We start from the raw sequence: 27,656 nt of genomic DNA, 5'->3' as shown, positions 1-27,656 counted from the left end.
TAAAGTCCAGTAGGTTCAGTATCCCTTCATACTTTATGGCAAAATAGTACAGCTGCTCTGCCAGGAAAAAACAGACAAGGCATAAGCCACATTTTTATGCTCTATCAGTATTCTTTATGAAAGTGAGTTTTTTTCTTGCTCACTTACAAATCTAGCGGCACAAGGGGACCAAAAGGTGAAACCTAACCTACCTGCTGACTTCAGCCGGCAAAGGTACTTTCTCCAGTCAAAGGTAGCCATTTGTTGTTCTAGCACAGTCAATTTACAAACAAAGTAAATAAATAAATCCCCAAATCCCATGAGTCCTCAAGACGCGGTAGACAAACCCTACCATCAGCTCATCCTGACTCAGATGATCTATTTTACACTGTGTCCCACAGCTCCACCTTGTTGTGCTTGAAATGATATGGTGCAAGACCCACATTAAAAACAGACAAGCCTGGTGATACTCCGTCCTCTCGCTGACCTGGGCCCCCAGAATCTCAGTATTCTGCAATTCCCTGTTCCCCAGAACAATTATAAAAAGCACAAACTCTAGCTGAAGAGCTCTGAACAAAGTAGCTCTAAATTTGATTTCAAGAACTTTTATGACAAATTCCTTAACGCATGACTGGCACTGCATGAACCACAGAGCAGCAATGTCACAGGAATTGTGGCAGCTGGCCCTGCAGAACAAGCAGATCTACACCAACACCTGAAGGTCACTTTCATCCTGCACAGAGGCACCAGAGGAGCAAGTGGCCAAGACTGCTGCAGACTTTCAAATCTGAGTGGAGCAGCCCTAGAAATACACAAAACTGAGACATAAATATCCATAAAAATTACTACTGTTGCACAGATGATCCAATATTTCTGACTGACCAAACGGATCAAGTGGTTTCTACAATAGTATGTCCTGTGCCTCAAACGTCCTCTGTGCCCCTCTAGCACTGCTGCCTTAATTCCCTACCACTATTTACATCCCATAAATGATCCTATTGAGCAGGAGGTGAATGTTATCTGTATGTCCCTCAGCTAGCATCAAATGGCATGGAACAAAAACAACTTGACCTCATCTGCCCAAATTAAACCACCACACTGAAGAGCAGATATCTATGGTTCAGCCACTCATTTCCACCAATTTAAAAAACATTTGTTAGGTCTTCTATTGCATTTATTTTGATGGTAGCCAATGGATTCAAAAGACACCTGGGTCAGGGTCAGACAACCTATACAGGTTAAGACTATCTCGAATTTTTCTTCTCAGCTGTATACTGGATAGAAGGCTTTTAAATGACTAAAGGATGGAGCAAAAACCTTCCAGTACAACATGTAGAGACACTGGCCCCTATGTCTACATTATGCTAAGAAAAAGCACAAATATTCAATTTCTCCTTTTGCTTTCTACTGGATTGTCAGAGACCCTACAAAGAATCATCCCAGCTTTGTCACTTATGCAGCATCTGGTTCAACAAGACTGCAGAATCACAGCTATTTAGCTTTCCTGAGAGTTTTGCTTTCAATTTTGAAGCACAAGAAGTTCTCAACATGCAGCAAAGGACAGACTCAACTGTTTCAGAAGTCACCTAGAGCAGAAAAAGCCAGCCTAATATCCTCCAGAAAAATCAATGTGGACTTGAGTACTTCTGATAATGAATGATTTAGACACATAAATGAAGTCTGAATGGTACACTAGAAATACTAATAAAATCCATCCCACAGAAGTATTCTGAGCAGTATGATGGATTTAATAAAGCAGTCCTCATACTTGGTGATGAAACTTTACTTAGTTTCAGTAGTTTTCTGGCAAAAGTACAAAGTATGTTTACATAAAAATATGCATATCCACTTTTTACATTTATTTATTTTTTCAGACAGACATATTTACTCTAAACACACACACAAAAAAAAAAGCTAGAAGAACACTCATTTAAATGGGCAGAAAACTAGTAGAAGATGCTAATATGACCTTAGTGTAGCATGTCAAGTGTCACTGCCATCAGCTTCCCAGTCATTTTAAGAACAATCTGCTAAGACAATTAATTACTTAGCTTAAAAGATTAGGTCAACAGTGTCAAATATGAGAATATGAACTTGAAATTTAGCCTTTTAAAAATGTGTGCTGTCTATTTAAGTGTCTACATCCGTTTGTGAAAGAAGAGTAGCAGCGCTCTTACCTTCCCATGAAAGAAACCCAAACACAGCAATTAGAAAGGCTGACAGAACCCCTTGGCTGAGAGAAGACATGTACTTGCAGCCTGCTGATCTGATAGCTACTTTAGGAGAAAGCAGTTAATTGAAGGTTGAGATTTAATGTAATGTAACACAAACTTAGAGTTACGGCAATCTTTAAACTGGTATTCTGAAAACTAAAACTGCTTTAAGCAAATGGTACACTCTGTATTTTTCCTGAATAGTTAAAGTCAACCTGAACACATCCTTCTTGGACACATCCTTTTACTGTATCTTTCCTTCCCCAGTCAGGTCTGCAGCTGAGACTCAGCTAGGACATAGGTTATTTACTCAGATTTTCATAGAGCTCATACTGAAGCACATGCCCTCCCCAGGATCAGATCTGTGACAGCCAAGTTTACTGTGATTCAAGTCCCCATGCAGGAGCTTCAGCCTATCTCTTCCTCAGAGCAAGGCAGACACCTGCTACCTGCCAGCGAGTTGTGTGTTCAGCTGAGATCATCCTTTAGCTACATTAAAATTTGACCAGGTGGAAGAGCTGATTCACTGGCAGTCTGAAAGTGTCATATTTCAAAAAAGTTCTAGGAGTTTTACAAATCTCAGACAAGGAATAGTGAAGTTTAAAAAGCGTAGCATTTCCAATTAATTTCATCCTTGTGCCAGGTAAGCAGCCATTTAGACAGAGTACCAGAGTAAATGATACCAGAGTAACTAATCAGCACCAGAGAGAAGCTTTGCTTTAGCACTAAGGTACCCAACCCTGGGTGAGCTGTTTGATCACAAGAATCAGAGGTGTGGAGAATGAACTGCTGTCTCAAGGTGCCTGCAGCCCTCCAAAGGCTGCAGGGAAAGCTGCAGTGGCTTAGTACAAGTAATTGCCTAACTTTCAGAAGGTCAAGTTCAGAGATAGCCATCTCCTTGCAGTACCTGAGGGAACACACAAAAGTCACTAGCTGGGTGGCCCCACAGCCCAGCTCCACCAGTGGCTAGTAACAGATGCCAGAAGGCAATATGCCCAAAGAACATCAAGAACATCAAGACCAACACATCTCTTTAGAAGATGCACAAAAACAGAGGTGAAACAAAATTCACTGCTTGAATTTCAACAACCAAGAAGCAGGAACATTTGTAAAAGACACTGCAGATAAACCACAAAAACAAACAAACAAAAAAACCCAAACCCACAAAAACTTTTGCCTTGCAAAAGTCACTCTGGTATCTTCCTCCACCAAGTTAAATCTCATATTTATGTTGTTCTTGACGTTATTCACCGACATCTCACTTAGGGGCTTCTTTACTGTGGGAAGCAGGATCCACAATCTGAAGGTGTTGTGTGCAGTATGACTAAGAGACAACTTTTCTTTGGCTACTTGACTTCCATGCCTGACGCTTACATTCAGCTGGCCTTGCTCACAGATGTTTGGTTATCAACGTAATGGAGTTGTAATTTGCTTTGCTTCAGTCAAATTCATTATCCATACACTAAAATGCAAACGGTGTTGTTTCTGACACAGTTAAACCTTAACATAAGGACTTCAAAACTATGGTAGGAAATGGATTTCTGGCTGAACTGGTTGCAAGACTGAGAATTACAGATCTTCCAGTGCATTGCAGGTCTTTATTGAAGCTGGAAAGGCATGTTGAAAATGGCTGCTAAGTCATACCCCCAATCTCTTTACTTTCAATGAAGTACTAACCAAGAAGCACCACTCTAATAGTGTCACTGCACTCTGTATCACACTAGCAGTGTCAGCTTTTCAATTTATTCAACTGCCTGCAACCAAGTCCAAAACCAGGAACATACTTACTTGTAAGCTTGTTGTGACTCAGAACCAGCTGTGTGATGTGAGACAGCGTAACTGCAAATGAAGAGAGAAGGAAGTTAATGAATACAGTAACTTCGAGCTTGTATCTATTTCAGCTAAAAAAAAAAATAGGAAAGTTATTTTTTCCACTCCAGTAACTTGATTCATGTGCATTGTCACAAATAAACAAGAGAAGCTCCAGACTAAAGGACACATCCACCTACTCCTCTGCCCTTTTACTTCACATTTCTGTTACTGCATCAGACACAACTTGGAGAGTTTTACACACCGATAGAGCAACCTGCTTCAGCCAATCCTTGAAAAAGCTCATGATTTAACACATGCAAATACAACCTGTTAGCAGAATGAAAGTGGTCACTCAAAGGCACCATCAGATCAGTAACTTCAGTGTTTAAAAAAATAAAACATCACTACAGTTCCCTGTGCAATTGCAGTTGTGAAGGAAGGAAAGGCAGGGAGGAGAAAAGAAAGTGCACCCACCCTGAATTTCTCCCAATATTTGAGCACTCAAAGTACTGGGTCCAACTGGTTGGAAGGTCCAACAAGAGTCAGAGGACGCCTATGCCTCCCACTGTCAGGCAATAGAAGGGCACCTGGTAGATGAAGGGGAGTGGAAATGGGAACCTGTTCAGGGAGGTAATAATAAAAGTTCCTCCTGACCCCCACCCCCTAGCCAGGTGCCACTTCAGAAGAGGTATAAGGCCCTATCTAGAAAGTCAGCCAGATCATATGGATGATTGAGAAGAAAGTTATCTGCCCAGTGAGCCTCCCCATTATGGTTATCTGTCAGAGAGATTACCACCTCTCACACCAAAGAGAAAAGAAGGGTAGTAGTAGTAGTTGACTCCCTTCTGAGGGGAAGAGAGGGCCCCACATGTCGATAGGACCCATCTCACAGGGAGGTGTGCTGCCTCCCTGGGGCCCGGGTGCAGGATGTCACTGAGAGACTCCCCAGGCTGATCCAGCCCTCTGATAATTACCCTCTGCTTACACTCCAGGCTGGCAGTGATGAGATTGAAAAGAGGAGTGTCAGGGCAATTAAAATGGACTTTAGGGCCCTGGGTCAAGTGGTTGATAGAACAGGAGAACAGGTAGTCTTTTCCTCAGTCCCCTTGGTGGCTGAGATAAACAGTGACAGGAACAGGAGAACTCACATCATAAACAAGTGGCTCCAGGGTTGGTGTCATTGGCAAAATTTCAGATTTTTTGATCATAGGGCAACTTTCATGGCACCTGCCCTGCTGGAACCAGATGGGATCTATCTTTGCTAAAGGCAAAAGGTTTTTAGCTCATGAACTGGCAGACCTTGTTGAGAGGGCTTTAAGCTAGGTTTGAAGGGGGAAGGGGGTGCAGCTGGGCTGTCTGGAAGCAGGCCCAAGGGTGGTAAGCTTGGGTTAGGAGTGAAATCAGTAGCCCAGCTGAGGTGCATGTACACCAATGCACACAGCATGGGTAATAAACAAGAAGAGCTGGAAGCCACGGTGCCACAGCAGAGCTATGATGAAACTGCCACCACTGAAACATGGTGGGACAACTCACACAGCTGGAGCACTGCACTGGGGATGGCTACAAGCTCTTCAGAAAAGACAGAAAAGGAGAAGAGATGGAGGGGTGGCCCTTTATATTAGGGAGGCTTTTGATGCCATGGCTATTGAAATGAATGACAATGAAGTTGAATGCCTGTGGGTAAGAATTAAGGGCAAGGCCAACAAGGCTGACACCCTACTGGGAGTCTGTTATCGTCCACCCAACCAGGGAGAAGAGGTGGACAACTTGTTCTATAAGCAGCTAGACAGTGTTTCAGAATCATCAGCCCTTGTTCTTGTAGGCAACTTCAACTTGCCAGACATCTGCTGGGAACTTAATACAGCCGAAAAAGGCAGTCCAGGAAGTTTTTAGAGTGTGTGGAGGACAACTTTTTGATGTAGCTGGTGGGTGAACCCACCAGGGGAAGGACTATGTTACATCTGTTGTTTGCAAATAGAGACGGACTGGTGGGAAATGTGGTGGTCACTTGGGGCACAGTGATCATGAAATTATAGAGTTCTGGGTATTTAGTGAAATCAGGAGGAATATCAATAAGACCTTAACATTGGACTTCCAGAGGGCAGACTTTGGCCTATTTGGGAGACTTATTCAGAGAGTTCCTTGGGAAGCAGCCCTTAAAAACAAAGTAGTTCAGGAAAGGTGGGCGGGTTTCCAAACAGAGATCTTGAGGGCACAGGAACAAACTGTCCTTGTGTGCCGAAAGGCGAGTCGATGAGGCAAACAACCAGCCTGGGGGGCCAAGGAGGTTTTAGAGGAACTTAGGAATAAAAAGAGGAGGTATCATTTTTGGAAGGAGGGTCAGGTCTCTCAAAAAGTATTTAAGGGAGTTGCTAGAGCATGTAGGAAAAAAATTAGGGAGGCCAAAGCTCTGTTTGAACTAAAAACAGTGACCTCTGTAAAAGACAATAAAAAATGTTTTTACAAATATATTAATAGTAAAAGGAAGGGTACGTCCAGTCTTTTTTATTTATTGGATGAGGGAGGGAAATTAGTAACTGCAGATGAGGAGAAGGCAGAAGTGCTTAACGCCTTCTTTGCCTCAGTCTGTAGTGGGAAGACAGCTTGTCCTCTGGACAACTGTCCTTCTGGGATGGTAGATGGTGTCACGGAGCAGAATGGTCCCCCAGGAGGAGGCAGTCAGAGAACTGCTGAGCAGCTTAGATGTTCATAAATCTATGGGCCCAGATGGGATCCACCCCAGGGTGATGAGGGAGCTGGCAGATGATCTTGCAAAGCCTCTCTCCATCATTTACCAGCAGTCCTGGGACACTGGCAGGTTCCAGATGACTGGAAGCTGGCCAGTGTGGCACCCATTCATAAAAAAGGTGGGAAGGAGGATCCTGGCCAGTTAGCCTGACCTCAGTATCTGGTAAGGTTATGGAACAGTTTATACTGAGTGTCATCTGTAAGGGTCGGTCCAAAGATTGCCTGATCTGCCTCACGATCATCGAAATGACTGGAGACACTGAGACCCCCACCTCTCGCTTTGGACAGGAGTTGCCAGTCTGGCCAAGGTGGATGCTTGCCCAGGGACTGTGTACAGGTGCGCTTGGTGCTTTGCCATGGTACACTGCTCTCGAGCAGAGTACTGGTTATAGCGTCCTGTTCATGTACCTGACTCTTGAAGCCATGGGCCCTTGAACACAATAGTCCATAAATCTCTCCACCTTTTGGCCAGAGGCCACTCGCCTTGGGAACAGACTATAAAATAATCACTTTCTGAAGAGACTCTTTCAAGATCTCTTTCTCCCCATGGATGGAAGACATCGACGGATGACGTCCCATCTGTTGGTAGCTACTCCCCCCCATTCTCTCTCTCTCTTTCTCTCCCTCTCCCAGCTTTTTCTTCGTTTCCTTTATGTCTTTCCCTCTCCCCTCTATCACAAACTGAGTTGTTGGCACTTAATAAACTGCATTGCTGCTTGTTGCTGAATAAAACTTTAGTCCCTTCTCGTTTGTCTTTTGCACTCTGGGGTCAAACGAACCATCAGAACCATCACAACCCCTGCTCAGGTGTGCAGACCGTGACATTTTAAATGGCATAGTTGGCAGGATTTCTGACAGACAGAAGTGTTGCTGGTTGTGTGTAGTCTGTAACAGGGAAACGACGTTTTGCTTCAGCCGCACCTAGCTGGCCACCTTGAAAAGGGTGAGCTTCACTAGGAAGCAAGGGGTCATTTCAGATTTCCCACAAACTGTACATGCCTAGGTGAAAAAGCATCCCTACATTCGAGTGTTTTGTCTTCAGAAATTCATAAAAGACCTCTTGGTGCAAAAGGCACGACTGTGTTGTTCTCGTTCTTTATTCTTGTTTGAGGGTAATATTAACTCCCTGCCAACTTAAGTGGGGGGATTCTGCGCATATTTACCTTCCTTGAAGTCAGGAAGGGTGCTGCACAGCCATGGTATTCCTCTCAGAGTGAGGGGTGTCTGTGTAAGTTTTGTTGTTGTTGTTATTGTTGTTGTTGTTTTTGACTGCTTGGGGCTGTGAAGACGCATACTGTTTTTGTAACTAAGGTAGTACCTCCCAAGCAGGGTAGTCTCTTCAGCCACTCAGGAAGAGAGGGGGCTGAACACAACAAAGGTTGTGTGTGTAATTTTTGAGCAGCTTGGAGGTTCACAAATCTATGGGCCCAGACGGGATCCATCCATCTGGTTACAGTATCCTGTTCCTGCACGTGATTCTTGAAGCCACGGGCCTCTGAAAACAATAGTCCATAAATCTCCCCACCTTTTGGCCAGAGGCCACTCACCTTGGAAATGAACTATAAAATAATTACAGTGATTTCACGACTATGAGGCACACCGGATTATAAGGTGCACTTCCGAGTGTCACCAAATTTCTGAACTTTTGCCCATATATAAGGTGCACCGGACTACAAGGTGCACTTTTTTTTTTGCAGCGAGGATCTGCCGCCGGCTCCCCCTGCGTGGCTGCCAGCCACAGCCCCGCCTGCCCCTGTCAGCCCCAGCACTGTGGCCCTGCCTGCCCCTATCGGCTGTGGCCTGCCGGCCCCGCCTGCCCGTACCGGCTCTGGCCCCGCCGGCCTCGGCCCCGCAGCCCCGCCTGCCTCTATCAGCTGCAGCCCTGCCGGCCTCGGCAATGCGGCCCCGCCTCCCCATGCTGGCCACAGCCCCGCCGGCCCCGGCATCGTGGCCCTGCCTGCCTCTATCGGCTGTGGCCGTGTGGGCCCCAGCACCAAGGCCCGGCATCCCCGTGCCGGCCATGGCCCCGCCTTCCCCTATCGGCTGCGGCCCTGCTGGTTCAGCCTGCCCGTGCTGGCTCTGGCCCCGCCAGTCCCAGAACCGCGGCCCCACCTGCCTCTATCGGCCGCGGTCCTGTCTCCCTGTGCCGGCCAGGGCCCCGCTGGCCCTCCTGCCCCTATCAGCTGTGGCCCCGCTGGCTCCGCCTGCCCCTATCGGCTGCGGCCCTGCCAGCTCCTGTTGGCTGTGGCTCTGCCAGCTCTCCCCATGGCTCTTGCAGCTCACACTTCCGGGTTGGCAAATTTCCGAACTTTGTCCATATATAAGGCGCACCAGATTATAAGGCGCACTTCCGGGTTTCCATCAAAATTTTATCCAAAAGAGTGTGCCTTATAGTCCTGAAATTACTGTACTTTCTGAAGAGACTCGTTGAGATCTCTTTCTCCCCACAGATGGAAGACATCGACAGATGACCTGAGGACGACGTCCCATCTGTTGGTAGCTATTCCCCCCATCCCCTCTCTCTTTCTCTCTCTCCCCGCCCCCTTTTTTTCTTAATTTCCTTTATGTCTTTCCCTCTCCCCTCTATCACAAACTGAGTTGTTGGCACTTAATAAACTGCATTGCTGCTTGTTGCTGAATAAAACTTTAGTCCCTTCTCGTTTGTCTTTTGCACTCTGGGGTTGAACAAACCATCACAACCCCTGCTCAGGTTGTGCAGACCATGACACCATCACACAGCACTTGGAGGATGGCCAGGGTATCAGACCCAGTCAGCAGGGGTTTAGGAGGGATAGGTCATGTTTGACCCCCTTTTATGACCAAATGACCCGCCTGGTGGATGTAGGAAAGGGCGTAGATGTTGTGTACCTGGATCTCAGCAAGGTCTTTGACACTGTCTCCCACAGCACACTCCTGGAAAAGCTGCAGCCCATGGCTTGGACAGGAGCACTCTGTGCTGGGTTAAGAACTGGCTGGATGACCGGGCCCAGAGAGTGGTGAGGAATGGCGCTGCATCCAGCTGGGGATCAGTCACCAGTGGTGTCCCTCAGGGGTCTGTGTTAGGGCCTGTTCTGCTCAAAAAAACCCCTTTTTTCTGCATTTTACTTCAGAAACAAGTCTTTCTGGAACTCTGAGGCTTTACCAGGACTCAACAGCATCAACAAAATATTTGCTTTTTAAAAAAAAAAAAAAAAACAGAAAAAAATCATTATTGTTTTTGATACTATATGAAGTTGCTTCCATTTCACTTCGCTTCTAAAGCAGAGAAGTTAAACCATGTCATCACATCTGTACAAAGAAGGCACAGATGTTTACTCAGGAGCAATGAAGCTTTGGGGCTGCAGACTTTGGTCTTTTAAACATTGAACTTCTGATGAATTAAAATGCCATAATAAGTTCTGTGCATATTTAAAGGTACGCCTTTTGACTACAGCATCAAGCCATGTGCACCACTGGCCTTTAGCAACACAAGGTTAGAAGCATTATTCCCACTACTCCCTCTCCTTTTTCATCCCATCCCTTCAACTGAGGCTATTTTCAGAAAGGTTTCTTCTCTTACATCTATACGGAAAAGAACAAAGCTCACGTTAAAAATTTCAAGGCCCAAATTCCTAGAGCAAAGACATTTGATTCTGTATTTTACTGTCAAAATTTGACTGAAGCCTAGACACCTTGTCTGAAACTCCACTATCTCAGTCAATCCAAATGCATGACAAAAAGTCCCATGGCATCTTTGACCAGCAATGGCAGGCTGACATCCCTCAAAGGAACAAGAAAGGCTACACTCCAATACTGTTTTGAAAAGAGCAAAGGTTTAGGTGTCTGTGCTCTGGACTACTTCCAGTAGCATTTCAGACATATCAAGAGAAAGAGATTCTTCAGTCTTGAAAGGTCCAAAGCTACCACCAGTTCAGAGGCAAGTTTAGAAGCATTTTAAGAAAGGGAGCTAAGAGAGCAGTACTCGCTCATTCCTTACACAGAAGGAAATTTGCTCATTTACATTAAACTGACCTGAGTAAAACATCCAGCCTGAGTATCATTCTCCTGAGAATGGAAGGGCACTGAGATTCCCATGGGAAATTGCTATAACCTCTCTCTGAAGCCATTGCAGGAATTTCTGAATACTGCCTTGGTAACATTATAGTCATTAGCATACAGGCAGTAAGTTACTGTGACTTCATGAATGCACCAGATATTCACACAGAAGTGTGAGGGTCAGGGTAAAACCTATTGCCAGAGCAATTTGCTTGCACAGTAATCACAAATTTTCATTACGGTCCCAGTCCCACTATTGCTATTACTATTCAAAAAACAGTGAGTCAAGGGAAGAACATTTAGGTTCTTCCATTCTGGCCCTATTATCGAATTTCTTCATATACTTGCCATGCACTGCAAGCTGGCTTTACATAAAATACCTGGATGACGATATTCAACTTAATTATCAAGGAAAATATAAAACAAATAAAAGCCTTCCCCATTAAAAAAACCAAACAAGCAACCTGACAAAACAACCAAACCAAAGTAAAATAAATTAGCAAAAAACCCCACACCCACAAAACAGGAAGACCCCAATGACTTTGCTGAGCCAAGATAAGATACTGCCTTCCCACTGGAGGAAGTGAATGCAGGATGAGCATTGCAGTATTGTTGCAAGTAGCCTGCCTCTCCATCTTCTGTGTTTTTGTTATTTTAAGGATGAACAATTTTACCAACACTAACTTTCTGATAAATAATTCTAGTCATGTTAATTCCTACCACACAAGTATGTACTTTATGCAAAATATGAATAGCTTACAGATGGAATGATAATGAGAACAAATTAACACATAAACAGGATTGCATCCAATATTCCTTCCCTGACAACAGAGCAGATGTCTCAAGTTATTTGGGCAAAATAATTCCTTTACTTGTAGCTTCTCCATATCAACAGCTTAAAAGACACATAAATGACACTTCTCCATACTTTAAGAACAATCCCATAGCTGTTGATGGCTGTTCCAAGTCCTAACAATAAATGCCCTGTCCTTTGCTATGCTAGGGAAAGGGCACATCACTCCTTTCTTGCTGGACCTGCTTGCTCAGCCTACAGGATGTCTATTAATGCTCTCTACCATTACCTGTCCATAGTGGGTGCTTTATAAACAAATATCATGTATTTACTTCACAATATGAAGGCAAAACCCTAAATCAACACAACAGAACACTTTCATGGGACAAGACATTTTATACACTATTTATGTATGGAGCATGCACAGCTGTAGTAGAGATGTGCACACAAATGGTGTAACTGTTGCTTTATCATATGCTGGAATAATAAAAAAAAGTCTTTAGCACTTAAACCTGTTTCTCATGGTACTTGCATGACAAGCTAAAGCACAGAACACTTCAATCAAGGGATATTTTTTGTCTCAAATGAAATCTCTTTTCTACAGAACATGTCTGAAAAAGCTTTCTCCTATCACAGTTCTGAAAGCATCAAAAATTCAGATGTTCTGAAGGTCTGTAACAATTCTAGTTTGTAATTTATTAGCAGAAGACACGGAAATGCCTGGATTTGAGGACTATTAAAAAAATAGAACTCTACTTCTAATGACATTCATGAACTCCTGAGTTAGAAGTGCTGCATGGACTACTTAACCTTTTTTTTGTGAATCTGAGCACCTTGCTGTATATAAGCTGGTAACCACACTCTTTATTTGCTAAACATGAAAGTGGGAAGAGATGTAAAGGTTACCAAGCTAACAGGCCTAAGCTAGCTTGTCAATCTGCTCCCAGATAGAAGTATTTCATCCTTAATTGGAAAGAGACACTGGTATTTGACAGGCAAGTTTTGTCTGCTTTGTCTCTCCCACAGTTACTACAGAGGGTGGAAGACAATGCCCTGTACTGCAGTAAGCCATTCACTAGACTGAAAAGAGAAGCCAGAAGAAAATTGTATCCAAGACAGGGCATATATTCCCCTTTGCTCCTCTTTGCCTCCACAGAACACCAGTTTTCTCTTTCACTTACTTTCTTTTTTTTTTTTTTTCCTCTCCATACAAACATGACAAGAACAGGGCAACACCTAAGGAAAAGAACTGGCACACTGAACAGATGTTATATGGTATGCTGCTTCCAAATCCTTGTGCCTGTATTAACCCTATGTGAATTAAGTTAAGAAAGGTTAAATACAAGCTCATTAGCCACTCTGCAGCTCAAGTACTCAACCACGCAGTGAGACAAGGCTTGGTCCTTTCCTTGAAGAGTAAGGACTACAGGGAGCAGTTTACCCCTAAGGGGTGCTTGGCAGCTCAGGTATGGGCATTCACAATCACTAAATAATTACATGAGACAAAATGATCAGGGGTTATTGAACACTGTAACGCAGGCATGACTTCCAACCTACAAAATTCAAACAGCCAAAGACGCTCCCTCCAATCATTATCTAAGCTTAACTCTCAACATCTACTTAGTGGCCCTCCTTAAAGATTAAATGCTGCGCAAGAAGAGTCACTGGTGTGAATAGTGATGATTGCTTTTAACGGAGATCTTTACTTCATGGAAGGAAAAAATAAAAAATAGCTGAAAAGGCAAGCTTTAACACTGCCCTGGAAAGGTGTGCAACAGAGGAGGAAAGGCACCAGGTCACTTTCCTTTAGCTTACATGTCAGTTCTGAGAACTAGAGAAAACCAAAACATCCAATCTACATTAGAGAAATTGGAGTCAGATGTCAGGGGTTTGAAAACAATTTAACACTTCCTCAAGCCATTACTAAAAATTCAGAAGTAACACCCATTGATTACTTTTTATTCGGTGAACGGTATTCCTTCTCCAGAAGGCAAATACCTCCATGGTAAAAAAAAAAATCCAAACCCAAAATATTTACAAAACATTTATGTGTTCTGTCAGTGAACATAATAAAACTGAATAATAACTGAAAAAGCAGTTAATTTAACAGAAACCAGCCATTATCTCCCCCTTCCCCAACTTTCATCTCAAACAGAAGAACACCCCAAATCTCCATACTAGATCAAGTCAGACAATGTGCACCAAGACCATCTGCATGAAGACTCCTCTCATGCAGTCTAACTAGGGTACCATAAGTCTATAATTCATCTAGGGAGCTCCTTACTAAAGACATTTCAGATGCTTAATTAGTAACCTGGTAACACACAGCATCTGGGGACCACAGTGTCCCATACTGATCCCACGCCTTGCCTGAACAACAAACTCTAAAGAGTCTTTGTGCAAGAATAGCTTTTATTTTAGGATTATCAACGTGCTTCAAAATTACCCTTTTTCTATGCTTGAAAGATCAAAGCTGGTTAATTAATTATGTGTCTAATATTGATAGCAAGCACCAAGCCTACTTAACAAAAGCAACAGTACACTGTTTCTGCCCCATATATCTGACAGATTTAAGTATAGTTCTCAAAACTGATTTGTCATTAATGTGAGCTAAACACTACTTTGTCTCAAATAACTGCTCATTCTATAGAATTGCAGTGAAGCTTTCTATTTAAAAAGTTCACATGTATGGTCCTTACAACACCATCTTCCCAAAGTCCCATGCAAAAAGACTAAGTACAGAACGAAGACTTAAGTACAGAATCTAGTTGTGCAAAACTGTACTTAAGACTTCATCCTTTACTCATGTGACTGAAGACACCATGATATGCTCCCAACTCTGCAAATAATGGTGAGTTGGTAGTGAGCCATACCTTTCCTGAGCTCATATCTACCCTGTGAGAAGAGTTTGTACATTTGCTCCTGGCTGCTCTCAAGTTTAACAAACATAGTAAACTATACAGTCAAGAGTTTTAACTACATTGGTTGGTTGAGATTTTGATTTTTTTCCCTCTCTGAATCATGCACTCAGATAAATTTCCACCTGTGAACATACCAGAGAGTCATAACTTCAACTCCCCGAGTATTGGCTATGCCGTAACATCATGCACACTTTACAAGGCGAAAATCCCTAACTTGCTCTTCATTTATGTGTTCTCCAGAACTATAACAGTATGCTGATATTGGTATGCATATTTACTGTAAATTTAACTACAGCGAATGCACCATACCAAGAGCAGCACCTGTCATGGTTCAAGAAGCATGTGCAATCGTATAATATCCAAAGCATGACGTTGCCGTATGTGCGATACAGTATTACTGTCCTCTCCCTTAGAGACCAGTCGCACGCAGTTCCAGGCTGATGTCACCCCATCCCTTTCAAAAACCAGCAGAGATGCCACTTGGCTGGTGCTCTTGTTTCAGCAGCAGGCCGGAGAAGAGGGACAGTCTCCCCACGAGCCAAGTGCCGGAATGCCAGCAGCGCGGCAGGGAACGCTGAGCCCCGGTGGATGGACACAGGCACGGCTCCTCGCGGTGCTGCCGGCAGCCTGGTGCGGGGTGTTTTGCTCAGCTCACGGATCTCTCCCCAAGTCCCCCCACGCCCGAAGAGCCTCGGGCAGCCCCAGGACCGCAGCGGGACAGCGGCTGCACCCGGGCAGAGCCGGGCCGGGCGGGGCGGGCCCCCCGCGCCCAGGGCCGGCCCCCGCTCGCCCGGGACAAATAAGGAAGTTTCCGCGCTGTGCCCGCCCGCCGCCGGTACCTACACAGGCCGGGCACGTCCAGCATGCTGGAGATGCCGCGGTCACACATGTCCACCTCGGGCTGGTTCTTCTCCCTGCTCTCCTCCACGATCTTCTTCAGGGACTTGGACATGGTCTAGGCGGGGCACAAATGGACATCGTCAGCCGGGCGGCAGGGGAAACCCGCCGAGAGCTCCACCCGGGACAGCGCCGGACAGCCCCGGCCCCGAGGCGTCTGAGAGCAGAGAACGCCCGAGCCCGGCGCCGCCGGGGCCCCGTCCCGTCCCATCCCGCCCCGTCCGCCCATGCCAGCGGAGCAGCGCCCGGGATGCCGGCCGGGCTCCCGTCCCGGATGGACGGACGGACAGACCTGGCCCGGCCCGGGGGCACTCACCGCGGGGTGACAGGGTGGGACACAGCGGGAAGCGGCGGGACACAGCGGGCGGATCCCACGGCCGGGCAGCGGGCGGGCCCCGGCGGATCCCCCGGTGCGCCCCGCCCCGGCCCCGCGCGCAGGCGCAGCCCCGCCCCGCCCCGCCCGCGCTGAGCCGCGGGGGCGCGCGATCCTGAGGGGGCGGGCCGGGGCTGCCGGAGCGCTCCGGGCTTTGGACAGGCAACCGAGACGACACACATTATTGCCGAAATAACCCACAGCAAAAAACCCCCCGGTGCATTTAACCAGCGGTTTCTATTTCTTCAGGTGCCTTCATGGATTTTCCGGTCGGCTCTAGCAGCAGAACCAGTCACAAGGCTGGGTCCGTGTTCCGAGCGTCGGTAACTGGTGTGGACACGCCACGGCGCTGGAGTTCCAGCCTTGCTGCCCGGGATGTAGTTATGCATGTAACCTCTCTCATAGGAAGTTCCTATCTACTGTCATTCAACAGATACGAAAGTTCAGAGCAATTAATGATTAAATGTATAAGGTTACCTAAGGCGAGGCTACTTAGTGAGAACCCCAGCTCTGAATTTTGCACATGTACTCCATGGTGTTACTTACTAGCCTAAAAGTGGTGTCCACAGAAACCAACATGATGAACATTTGCCTAAGCCAACAAATAAAAAACTTCCTGGAGGTGTAACTTCAACTTTTCCTTTTTCTAGGAATGTAGGGATTTAATACTGGACTGCAGAACTATAGCATCTTTACTCCTAATTGGAGTTTCCTACCTTGAGCGTTTCCTGAAGTTACTGTCTGCTTTCAGGTCTTTCTTACAAGATACTGCTGGAAGGGTATCTTCCTTTTAGCTGGATTTCTCAGCCAAACCCATTGCCATTCAGATGTACAGGACAATGATGTACAGTTCTTTTTTGGCTGCAGAAATGTGAATCTGGATCCCTTTCCTGTCTAGGAAAATGCCCTAATTGCCACCAGTCAGTTGTCCCAAGACCTAAGTGCTAACGTGTCTGTTCTTACTTCATGGGGAATTAAGTGTCATTTAGTGACAAAGGCTCAGGCAGATTAATTGTCTGTAAGTATGGTCCTGCTTCCTTATTCCAGCTAACAGCACCTGTGGTTCTAACAAGACACTCACAAAACAGTCTTCATGGTTCATGTGAAGCTCACCATGCTTCTCTCTGCCCCATTTATGCAGTGATCGAAACCTTGCATGTGACCTAGATATCTACTCCTACCATAGAAGTATTTAATTACTCCCCACTTAATAAACATATTGTCATTACTCCCTTTCCTCAGGATTGTTTTTGGGGTCTTTTTTGCCATCTACCTAAATTCATTATCCTGTTGTTGTGTAAACAGTTCATCTATCATTCACAACTTCTGTGTGACCTTCTCTGGGTCCTGCTTGAGCAAGCCTTTTGTCTGAGCACCAGTCATGGGTATTGGCATTGGATTTGGCACAGGGAAGTTGCTGTCAAGCCTTCCTTTTAAAGTTTCTCAGTGCCTCACCAAGCACCAAGTACCCATTGTCTGGGAAGGAGTAGGAAGGAAGATACCCAAGCTACTCTGTCCAAAGGTCCTTGATCATGAAAACTGATTTTTCAGATTGTCCCTTCAGCGGTCATGAAGAGTCATTTTCCAGTACATGCAGTCATTCCAAAACTCCTTTGGCCCCAGATATCCTTAGCTCCCTCTATACCCCCAGCTAGAGGCTGGCCAGCCTGTTCCTAGGGACCAGCCAGTAGAACTGACAGTAGAGACTTTTCCAATTTAGGTCTTCTGTACCTTTCAGCTACTGATTTTTTGCTTATGAAACAACTATAAAATATCTTTGCTATCTGTCAGATTTGTTCTAAATCTGTCACTTGGCATAAATGTTTGCAGAGCAGATGCCTGAATTTGTTGCAGAGGCTGGTGTATGCCTTCTGTCCTTAGGAATGCAGGCTAAAGCAGGTGACTGAGGTAAATGTATGGCCACGACTGTGTGGCAGAGCTGCAGTTTCCCCTGTGGTGGTCAGAGGAGGCAGAAGTTGTCCCTGCAGCGGTGCTCCCAGCCTGCTCTGCCTGGGCAGTGAGTACTGCTGATGCCTCTCTTGCTTTTCCTGTCCTAGGTGCAGGTCTATTAACCAAGGAAATGCTGTTTTACATTATTTCTCTATTTTTATCCCTGTTTTCCCCCTCCAAGAAAAGCTGTGATAATGAGCAACATTAATGCAGGGATAGTGTGCCATCAAAATGATGCAACAGCAACATGCCCCCAGCAAAAGCAGTTGTGTAGTGCTGGGCACTGCTACCACAAATTCATCCATCAACATTACACTCACTAAGTGTGATAACTGGCATGCAATATTTATTTTTCCAAATGTTTGTTGTAAAAACAAACTCCTAGAATTTGGCCCCTATCTTTATTATCATTTAATAAATATTTTAAACATTTATTTATTAGTAATCCAGTTGTTTTGTACTGGGAACAATATAGTCAATCTCATTAATTTTTATTGGATTTTGTTTTAATTAGGATTGCAGAATAATTCTGCAGTCTTACTTCGGCAGTTGACAAAAATAATTACACCAAATACATTAATTCTGGCGCCTAGGACACATACCCTGTGTTATTATGGGAAATTGAGACACCTCCTCCTTTGCTTAATGAACCAATTGAAAACTGTTTTTCAGTGAAAATTGCTTTGTAAATTTAACTAAAATTAGCTACTCTTTTAAATTGACCAGCAGCATGATTTCTAGCATTTTAACTCTATATCTTCTGCCTCCTTTACTTCAAGTAACTATAATCATAAGAACATCTCATCGTGGTACTACTTCTCATTTATAAAGAAGAGTCCTGCCACATGAGAAGGGCAATTAAAAATATTGTTATGGATATTTTTGTGCTTATTCTTCAAATCCTAGTCTTCGGAGGGCTTACCATTCATATATAACTGCCTCATAAAATTACTTTTTATGTGAGAATAAACATCTATAGTGACATGCAGAAGAAGCTTTACATGTAAAATAAAAAACATGCAGGCTCTAGAAAGTGAAAACCTGCACGTTCATTATCTGCTTTGTCATTGACAGAGGGAGGTTATTACATGCAGTTATTACAATACAGACATGCAGACATTCACAACAATGACATTATAAAAATAGCAATGTGCACAGACATAAAAGCAAAGGCTTTCATGGCAGTGTTATGAGATGAAGCTATATTTCTTATTAAATACAGATTTTTTCTTTTGAATTGTACACTACAAAAAGCACATAGAAGTTTAATGGAATAATTATTTCCAGATTATCTGTTTGGTTCTGCTTGTTTGTGTTTGCTCTGTGTTCATTTTAAAGCAAGTGCTTTAAATTGCTCCTTACCTTCCAAGACAGAAACATGGCTTAGCATCAGCTCTCTCCTCTAAGGACCTCCACTTTAATACTTCTGCAGTTGGTATTTTTGTTGCGGCTCCTCATATGAAATGGTAGAGGACAGCAGTGGGTTACTTTGTTCCTTTGTTTTTTTTAAAGAATGGGTTTGATAATTTAATTTTAGACTTTGACTATTTTTGGCGAGAGTCAGTTGGGCTGGATCAATTCAACCTTGCACCAGCAGCTTCATTCAACAGTCTTCATGGGCACAAATTCTCTGCTGGACTTTGTATCTTTGTTTGCTTTTTTTTTCTCTAAATAGCCTCATGCATTTTACTAATTTGCAAATAAAATTATGGATAGGTATTGAGTATTTCTATCACTTAAAGATGCACTAAGCATTAGTTAAAAAAAAAAAACCCTTAAAAATTTCTCTTTCATTCATAGTGCTCTTTATTTTTTTCTTCTGCAGAATTTCAATGGTTTATAAAATTTGATGATGCGACAGATCTTTCCAACAGCAAGTATTTATAATATAAAAAATGTCCAAAAGCATTTAATTGCTTTAAAGTGAAACATGCTTTTTCTCTTCATGAAAGCAGTCTTTCTGAAGTATAGATTTCAGCAAACTCACCAGTTCACTTGGAGCTCCCCTCGAGATCTTAAGGGGATGTTATCAGAATGGCCTCAGCCCATGTCAGGTCACCAGAGCAGGTCTCTGTACCAGTCCCTAGGTCAGCAGGAGAGCTCAGGGAGTGCCTGAGCAACTTGGTGTCCTTAAACTGAGTGACATGGTAGTGACACCAGCCTCGAAAAGCCACTAGTGACCTTCACCCTTTAAAACCATCTATAGGTTTCTGTTTGTCAGTTTATGCTCTGTCACACCTGCAAATAGGCCAATGTTTAACCTGAGAACTCATTTCCTGATGATCCACTTTTAGCAGGAACTCACCACAGAGCAATGGACATACCACAGAACACTGCCTGCAGTGGCATGGAGCTGTTTGGAGGGACATATGCTTCCCTTTCAGCTTCCAGCTGAGCTGTGCTCTGCACTGGTGAAATGCAGAAAATGACAACATTTTTGCCAAACTGATTCTGGCCTAAAACCTGATGCATCCATGTCCAGCCACCTAGCAGCAAGTGCCAGCATCCAGATCTTGAGATTCTCTGCCAACTGCAGATGTGGTTGCACCAACTGCACCAAATCCATGGTGATTCACAGGAAGGTCAGAGCCACAATGGACATTCATAAAGCCTGTGATGCAGCGTTCCACAGGGGGGAAATGCAGTCCTCCTTATCTCTGCAGGCAAACCACTCAATTCATGCTTGATTGTACTTGGAGTTACTTACACACTGCTGTCTTTAGAATTTATTTTGTGGCTTTATTTCAGACAGTTCAGGTGTTTCTTTACTGCTTGCAGTAAAACTAGTATAGACAGTTTTAATAAACAATATGGACAAAGATTGCATCATCCTTTGACTGCAGGTACAGCGTCAGTTTGAGTCGACTCTCAGCAAAAGTTTTCTGGACTACTAATCTGAAAATATTTAATTTCATTATGTGGTCTTTTATGTTTTCCCTTATTAGAGAAATTTTCTGTTTTGCTAGCAGCTCAGGACCTAAATGCCTCCCAGTTTTATCCAAATACAGGTATTTCTGATTTTTTCATGTAATACGTAGGCATGTTAGCAGGAGTATCACCTCCACAGGCTGTTTTTCTTAGGCCTTGGACAGTTATGAAATGCTGGCTTACATCTCATTCTGTTGACCAGTGGGACTTCACAAGTTTCTCTTTTTCCAACTTACCACCAGATAATTTTTGGGTCGTATTTTATAGCTTATCCCTTTTGTCTGCTTTGTTTTTTCTACATTTTATCTTAACCAGAATATCTGCTCATCTGTTATAAAGTTTTTTATGTTTGTGCAATGTTTTTTCAGCCTTTACTGGAAAATCTTAAAAAAATCCTAGATTTTGTTAAAACTGCCACTTTAATATCCTTTCATAATTAATAACTTCAATAATCACATTAAGGAATTGCTTTCAGTATGAGCAGCTCATTGTAATAGTTGTGAAATGAAAGTTCTGATAAGGCCCCTGTTCCTTTTCTGCAGTGAAAATTTCTCTTGCCTGTCCATCACAGCTGACATTCAGGAAATGAACTGGTCATTTGTTCTGGATTGTGACAAAAATGCTTCATGGTGGGAATCAGTGTCCTCTGCATACCCTGTCAACAACATCTTTTATGTATGATGTGTGTTAGCCTGGGGAAGGGAAAAACTAATTGTAGTCAAAGGTCAATTGATATTTTTTTGTCTGCCCTATTCCAAAGTTATATCTGTTTCATAAATGTCTAAGAAGTTGCCTACAAGTTGACTAGAAGGGTAACATAGTTACTGAAAGTCTCAGAAGTTTTTTTTATATTCCATTGTAAAAGAGACTTTGAAGCTTGAAAAAATAACTCAATAAGTATAAACACAGGTATCTGTATCTATTGAACATAGGGCTCTGATCCTGACATTACTTCTTAATCTGGTTAAGATTTAGAACCACATCATGTCCTTGCTGTGTTGAACTTCAGTGAATTCTCCAGTACTGATTCATTCTTATACCCAATGCACACTATTACTGAAAGTTCTTCAGCATAGTTATATGTGTAAATGGTTATAGGACAGCGGCCGTTTTTTAGCCAATTTCTGATTTTAGGTAATTTGAATAAAACTTAAGCTGATGTTTTCAGAGATGCTTGGAGCAAAACCACATAACTCTAGCGAATGAATTAAAGACAGATTCATGTCTTAGGTCCTCTCATCAACTTCATGTGTAATTTTTATCCTGGGTAATTAAATTTTTATAGCATTAATTGTACAATTTTGAAATTATGTAGAAGAATATAAAAAATATGTAGAAAAACCTCCTTTTCCCAATTGAGTAGGTAACAGTTTATTTTCAGCACAATGGGAGACCAATGGTTTTTTTTGACAGATTCCCAAATTCATAACAGCTACATTTACAGTAACTTTTAAAAGACCTTACTTCAGTTGCCATTATCATCCCTGGACTTCAAACCTCCTTTATCATCTAAAGTCTTTTCAGTATAGCAAGGAATGGTAATATAAGCAGTGTTTTAGCTTGTCCAGCTTAAATGAAATCCTGATGGTAAAGTCACATATTCAGCATGGAATTTTATATAGACTTGATGAGACGTAGCAGTAAATGGAGCGATGTTTGTGTCCTAAAATGAAAGACAAGAAAAATTAAAAGCTTCATAGAGCATCAAGATCCTTTGGAAGAGACAGCTAAAACTGAGGTACAAATTATCTCATGGATTGATAGTAATCTCAGGTCTGTTCTAGTTACTGTTGCTGCATTTGTCCCTCAGGATATTGCAAATATTTAAAACACAAATACAATGAAGTACGGAGCAAACTGATGCCTCCCACTAGATGTCACTGTACGGTCTGAGTTGGAACGCTTCTAAGGCGCCACACACGCCTTATGCCTTCACTTCCACTCATCTGTGTGGAATTCATGCCACAATTAGGGAAATGGCCTTGTACATGAAACAGTAAAAACTCCTTTTGACCACTTGTGGGGTCACAGAGGAAGGCAATACGTACCATTCCACAGTAGGGGCCCACAGGCGGATGGCTGGCATCTGGCCCATTGTAGAGGACCAGATAGTTGCTGCTGCAATCCCCTGGGTCATCGATGCTGATGAAATCAAAGTTCACTGTGACAATTCGTCCCTGGGGCACGGTAATGGCCCACTCGCAGTCGGTGTTGTTGTGGTAAGTCGCTGGGTAGCTGGGACTGGCAAAGGAGCCGGTGGTGCCGTATAATGTTCCGCCGCATCCTGGAAGCAGACACTGTTAATTGGCCTAGAAGGCTTCGTTTCACAAGACAATACATGATGTAGTACATTAGTACAGTATCAGTAATAGTGCTGAGAGACTGTGAGCTGGGACAGCTAACGTGGCTAAAAACACGAATAAGAGATAAAACTGAGGCTCTGGTTTCAGCAGCCTAAGAATATGCAATGGGCATTAGACCGTCACTGAATATTAAAAACCAACATCCCCCCCATCTCCCCCCAAAATTCTTTGAAACAGAAACTGAAGTTTTAAGTCTGTGCCTTAGTTCAGTTCCCAGCAACTCAACTGGAGATGAATTCGTTGTGACTGTTCTTTGGCATGAAAAGTAGTGTTTCCTCATGGGAAAAATACAGAGAACAACTCAGAGAAATTAGGCATATTAAGTAAATCAAAGTCCATTTAAACCAAAATTTAAGCTTCAACACTGGGCAGAAGCAGATGACCTAGGAAAAATGCAAGTTTATAGAGTAAGAATGTGCAGATCATGACACAGATTACCCTCACAGTCTCCAAGAATTTTCAGCTTACAGCTCCCAGAGATGGCACTTTTCTATTTAATAATGTTTATCAGATAAACTTGTGTGAGTAGCCCTTGAATCATGTAAATTTGTAGCATGCTATGAGAAGGAGCTCCACAGTTTAACTGCATACTGTGTCAAGAACTGGTTTGTCTAGTTTGTTCTGAACCTACGGCTGCTTGTTCTTCTATGGGAAAAGCAAAAAAAACAGTTGATCAGTATTTATCATCCAATATCACTCAGTTTTATAGACTTCAGTAATTTCTTAACCAGATCGAAAAGTCTCTGCATACCTCATACAAAAGCCACTTTTAATGTTGAGCCCTTTGTTAATCCTGATTTCTTGTATGAGGAAGAGACCAGAACTGTGCACATCATTCAATTTGTGTGTGAACTATGGAGTTATACAGCGGCTATTTATCCTCTCTTCCTGTCCCAACAATTTCTATCATTATGCCAGTCTATTTGACTCTTAGTGAACTGTTGTTTTCATGAAACTATTTTACCCCTAAGATCTTCTTGTTGACTACTAAAAGTCAACTCAGTGCCTGTATTTTTGTAAATAAAGTTAGGATTATCATGTTTTTGACCACATTCTTTATTGACACTTTCCTACACTGAGCTTTCTCTGCCTTTCCACCACTGGGTCACTCAGTCCTATATGGTTATTCTGCAGTACTTCTTACCTGGCTGTGAGCTTTACCATCTCTAGTAACTCACTGTCATGAAGAAACTATTTCCCAGCTGTTCACTGCCATTTCATAAGCCATTCATGAATGTGTCCATGATATGGTCACTACACAGCATTATAGCTAGTTTATTTTCTTGAGGCAACTTCATGTCCTCTTCAGGCTTAGTTATGCCTAGCTCCTCAGGCATATCACAACTGGACTACTGGAGCAAGATGAGTCACCACAACTCTGTGGATCCCAAGGTAGATGCCCCTGATATTTTCCAGCCTCTCTCTGAAAGAAGATCTTAAGTGGACTACATCATCTAAGGTTTCTAATGTCAATATTAGGAGAGGGAATTGCTTCCATCTCGTAAAACTAATCTTGCCCCAGTGGTCTTGAGGAACAACTACCTATCTCTGGTGACTGAATAGGGTGAACTGTGGATGCTAGGAAGGGTCTAAAGTGGTGATGAGGAAGGATCCAAAAAGAGCTGAATTCCATATTGCTGCATTTTCCTTCTATATAGCACTATGTTGTTGCTACAGCCTTACCACTTGATGATGAAGTCCAAGTAATTTCATATCCATCATGAACCCCTGAAAAATCGCTCTTGAAACGAAGGTAGACAACATGGTTTTGGGGGAAGATGGGACTGGGCACAGTGTTTCCACAGAACCTGCCAAGTAGTGGTGATTGTACATCACTCCCATTTCTGACCTTCAAGGAATACAAACAATACTGTCAACATTAAATTCCTGTGCAGTTATACACCAGCACAACTATTCATGGATACAAACACAGTACAAACTAAGTAGTAACTTGCATGCATACTATATCTTGCCCATTTTAATACTGCTGTTTCTCCTACCACATATTCTTGTGCAGAAGGAAAAAGAGACTGTTAACTGGTCTAAGTTTTATAAGTAATTGCACAGTACAAGTATCATCAAAAACAGGCAGCTAAATGTTAGAGTGTGTATCTCCTGACTGAAAACAATTACTTGACTAGTAGCTAAGGTGTTCTTATGCAATTTAAGCCCATACTTTTAATAAGAAATGTTAATATTCCAGATGAAAAGATTAATTCTTTACCCTGCAGACTGCTCTTTTCCCCAGTCACATTAAGATACAGATCATATTACATAGCTCAGATTTAATCTGATTTTTTTTCTGCACTCCAATAATGCTGGTGCTTAGATCCATTTCTTGAGACAGTGAAGAGGATATGAAAGTAGAGCTAAATAATGATTCTGCCACAGACATCTAATTTTTGTAATCTGACCAGTGATCAAGAAAACCTGCAAGAGCGTAGGAGGAAGATGCGCTTTTTATTGACACAAAGTACTTTTGCAAGTGTCTTACAGTTGCCACTGGAGTTTGTTGGTTTCTGTTTTGTTGTTTGTTTGGTTTGGGTTTTTTAATTGCTTTTTTAGGAAAAAAAACTTTCTTGAGAAAAATTTCAAGCAGTAGAATCTACGGCTGTAAAAAAATGGCTCAGATTTATGGCTTTCTGCATGGATGTTCATATCAAACACAAACTATTCCAGATGACTCTGTTAACTGAATAATCTCAACAAGAGCTAGGTAAAGATAAGTTAGCTGATAATGAAACTATTTATTCACTGGGTTTGTACTTACTAGGGTGTATTGTTTAACCTCGTACTATAACAGCTAAGTATGTTTCATCATAAAATTCTGGCAATAAATTAGTCCCTAATTCAGTCAGTTCAACACAGACTTGATCCAAACTTGATCCAAATGTACTAATATCCTTAGAATTCAGCAGATTTTTACATAGGCTCACAAAATATGTATACTTGCATGGTACCTCTAGGAAATCATGTGAACAGTGGATGCTGTCTTCCAAACTGAAAGCATGGAAAAAGAGAGATATTGTGTGATTTGGGGGAGCTCGAAGAATGATCGAACAATCCATATTATTGGGATGCTGATCAGGCCAGCCAGGGCTCTTCAGGTAACCAAACGTCTGATTATACTCTCTGCTGCAACCTTGAGACAGAAAACCAGAAACATATAAAGATTTCAGATCTCTGTATTTCATTTCAGTGTCTGAAATAAAAAAAGAGAATAGTAGATAGATATTTTGGGACATTTCTTCAAGCTTACCTGCAGCTTGATAGGAAAATCTGATTCCATTGTTAATCATATATTCATCTGACTTGAAAGTCACAATGGCAGTGCGATCGTAGGAATAAAATTCAGGGACTGCAAAAGTTTCAGTGCCACAGAATCTGTGGACTGACCCTTGGCTCTGCTGGAATTTAATACATCACAAGTTACTTAATGATACAATTCAGTTTTATATGTACTGAACTGAAGGTAAATAAATCTCTCAACAATTATCTCTCTAATTATGAATGCAATTATGAAATTGCATTTTAAAGTTCTCCTAGAAATCACTTAGTATCTCAACATTTCATGTTGAATTATTATTAGAAACAAATAGAATATAAGAGGTATTCTCATGCCAAAATGAGAAATGATGAAAGAAGGTTTAAAATATGAGTGACATAAATATTGGGCATTTTTTCTGGTGCTTTCTAACATATTTTCTGGCATGAATATTCATTTTTATTATGGTTCTTGGATGGGAGGAAGCACAATGAAAACTTGGTGTTGGACAGTGTTTTCTGTGTGTTAAGTTTGGTAGCACTGATACTTGGTTCAGCTGTAAAAAACTGTGTAACACTTGCCCAGGTCTGACTCCTTGTGTGCATAGAGTGCTTCTGTGAGGTTTGTGAGTAATGCTTTGGATGTGCCCCTCACAGAGGATCAGCAATGATTATATTACCAAATAGGACATTTCTTCTCTCTTTCCAAAGAGAGAAGGGAGTTGAATGGGAATAGGGAATAGGGAATGGGGAATGGGGAATGGGGAATGGGGAATGGGGAATGGGGAATGGGGAGCGGTATCCCCTGTAAATTTCTTACTGTTGGTGAATCCTGAAGCTCTAGGTAGTTCTGAGAGCAGTCCTGGCTGGAATGGAGGTGGAAGGTCTCTACCACCACCCTGACTTGCTGTTGTGGAGGGGCGTCAATCACCCAAGTGCAGAGAGTAAATGGTGGATATTCATTGGGAAAATTAGGAGATGTTGCAGTCAGGGATGTAGGAGTTGCATTATAGATTCCTCCACACAGGCCTGTGTAAAACAGTAACAAATGCATCATAGAGGGAAAACTGGGTAAAACTATTTTTTGAGCAAAACTCAAATGGTGTTGAGTTTTGGATGGTATACTTTTGTATTTGTCTTTGAGTCTCTAGAAGGAAAACAAAAGGCAAAATACATGCTTGTGGAGTCAATATATGTCATAACACTCAAATAAATGTTTGTTCCCTTTTGTTAACAATCTGTGAGGCTTTCTGTTTTGTACTCCCAGACTGACAATCTCCTCCCAGCCAGCCAAGACCAAAGAGATTTGTACTGGGGTCAAGCTGCTTTTAGCTTCCCTAAAGATGCTGTACTACTGACTATCCTTGCCCCTTCCTAAGG

General features: G+C 42.7%; 2 protein-coding genes across 2 annotated transcripts in view; both read right to left on the bottom strand.

Moving 5' to 3' along the window:
- The window catches only part of RSU1 (Ras suppressor protein 1), a 105,447-nt gene extending 89,634 nt beyond the window's left edge, over positions 1–15,813 (bottom strand). Inside the window, exons 1-3 of the mRNA XM_033072511.2 lie at positions 15,715–15,813; positions 15,345–15,456; positions 3,981–4,031 (exon numbers count right to left, since the gene is read on the bottom strand). Of these exons, the coding sequence (XP_032928402.1) occupies positions 3,981–4,031; positions 15,345–15,453 (160 nt within the window). The 5' untranslated portion in view covers positions 15,454–15,456; positions 15,715–15,813. The remainder of the gene's footprint in view (positions 1–3,980; positions 4,032–15,344; positions 15,457–15,714) is intronic.
- Positions 15,814–19,566: 3,753 nt separating this feature from the next.
- Positions 19,567–27,656, bottom strand: part of CUBN (cubilin) — a 152,972-nt gene continuing 144,882 nt past the window's right edge. Inside the window, exons 61-66 of the mRNA XM_033076268.1 lie at positions 27,097–27,305; positions 26,272–26,419; positions 25,973–26,154; positions 24,696–24,861; positions 22,698–22,933; positions 19,567–22,312 (exon numbers count right to left, since the gene is read on the bottom strand). Of these exons, the coding sequence (XP_032932159.1) occupies positions 22,205–22,312; positions 22,698–22,933; positions 24,696–24,861; positions 25,973–26,154; positions 26,272–26,419; positions 27,097–27,305 (1,049 nt within the window). The 3' untranslated portion in view covers positions 19,567–22,204. The remainder of the gene's footprint in view (positions 22,313–22,697; positions 22,934–24,695; positions 24,862–25,972; positions 26,155–26,271; positions 26,420–27,096; positions 27,306–27,656) is intronic.

Source organism: Catharus ustulatus, chromosome 1 (genome assembly GCF_009819885.2).
Source record: "Catharus ustulatus isolate bCatUst1 chromosome 1, bCatUst1.pri.v2, whole genome shotgun sequence".
Taxonomy (NCBI): Eukaryota; Metazoa; Chordata; class Aves; order Passeriformes; family Turdidae; genus Catharus; species Catharus ustulatus.
The sequence above is the reverse complement of the archived record's forward strand: the minus strand, read 5'-3'. Positions and strand labels throughout refer to the sequence as shown.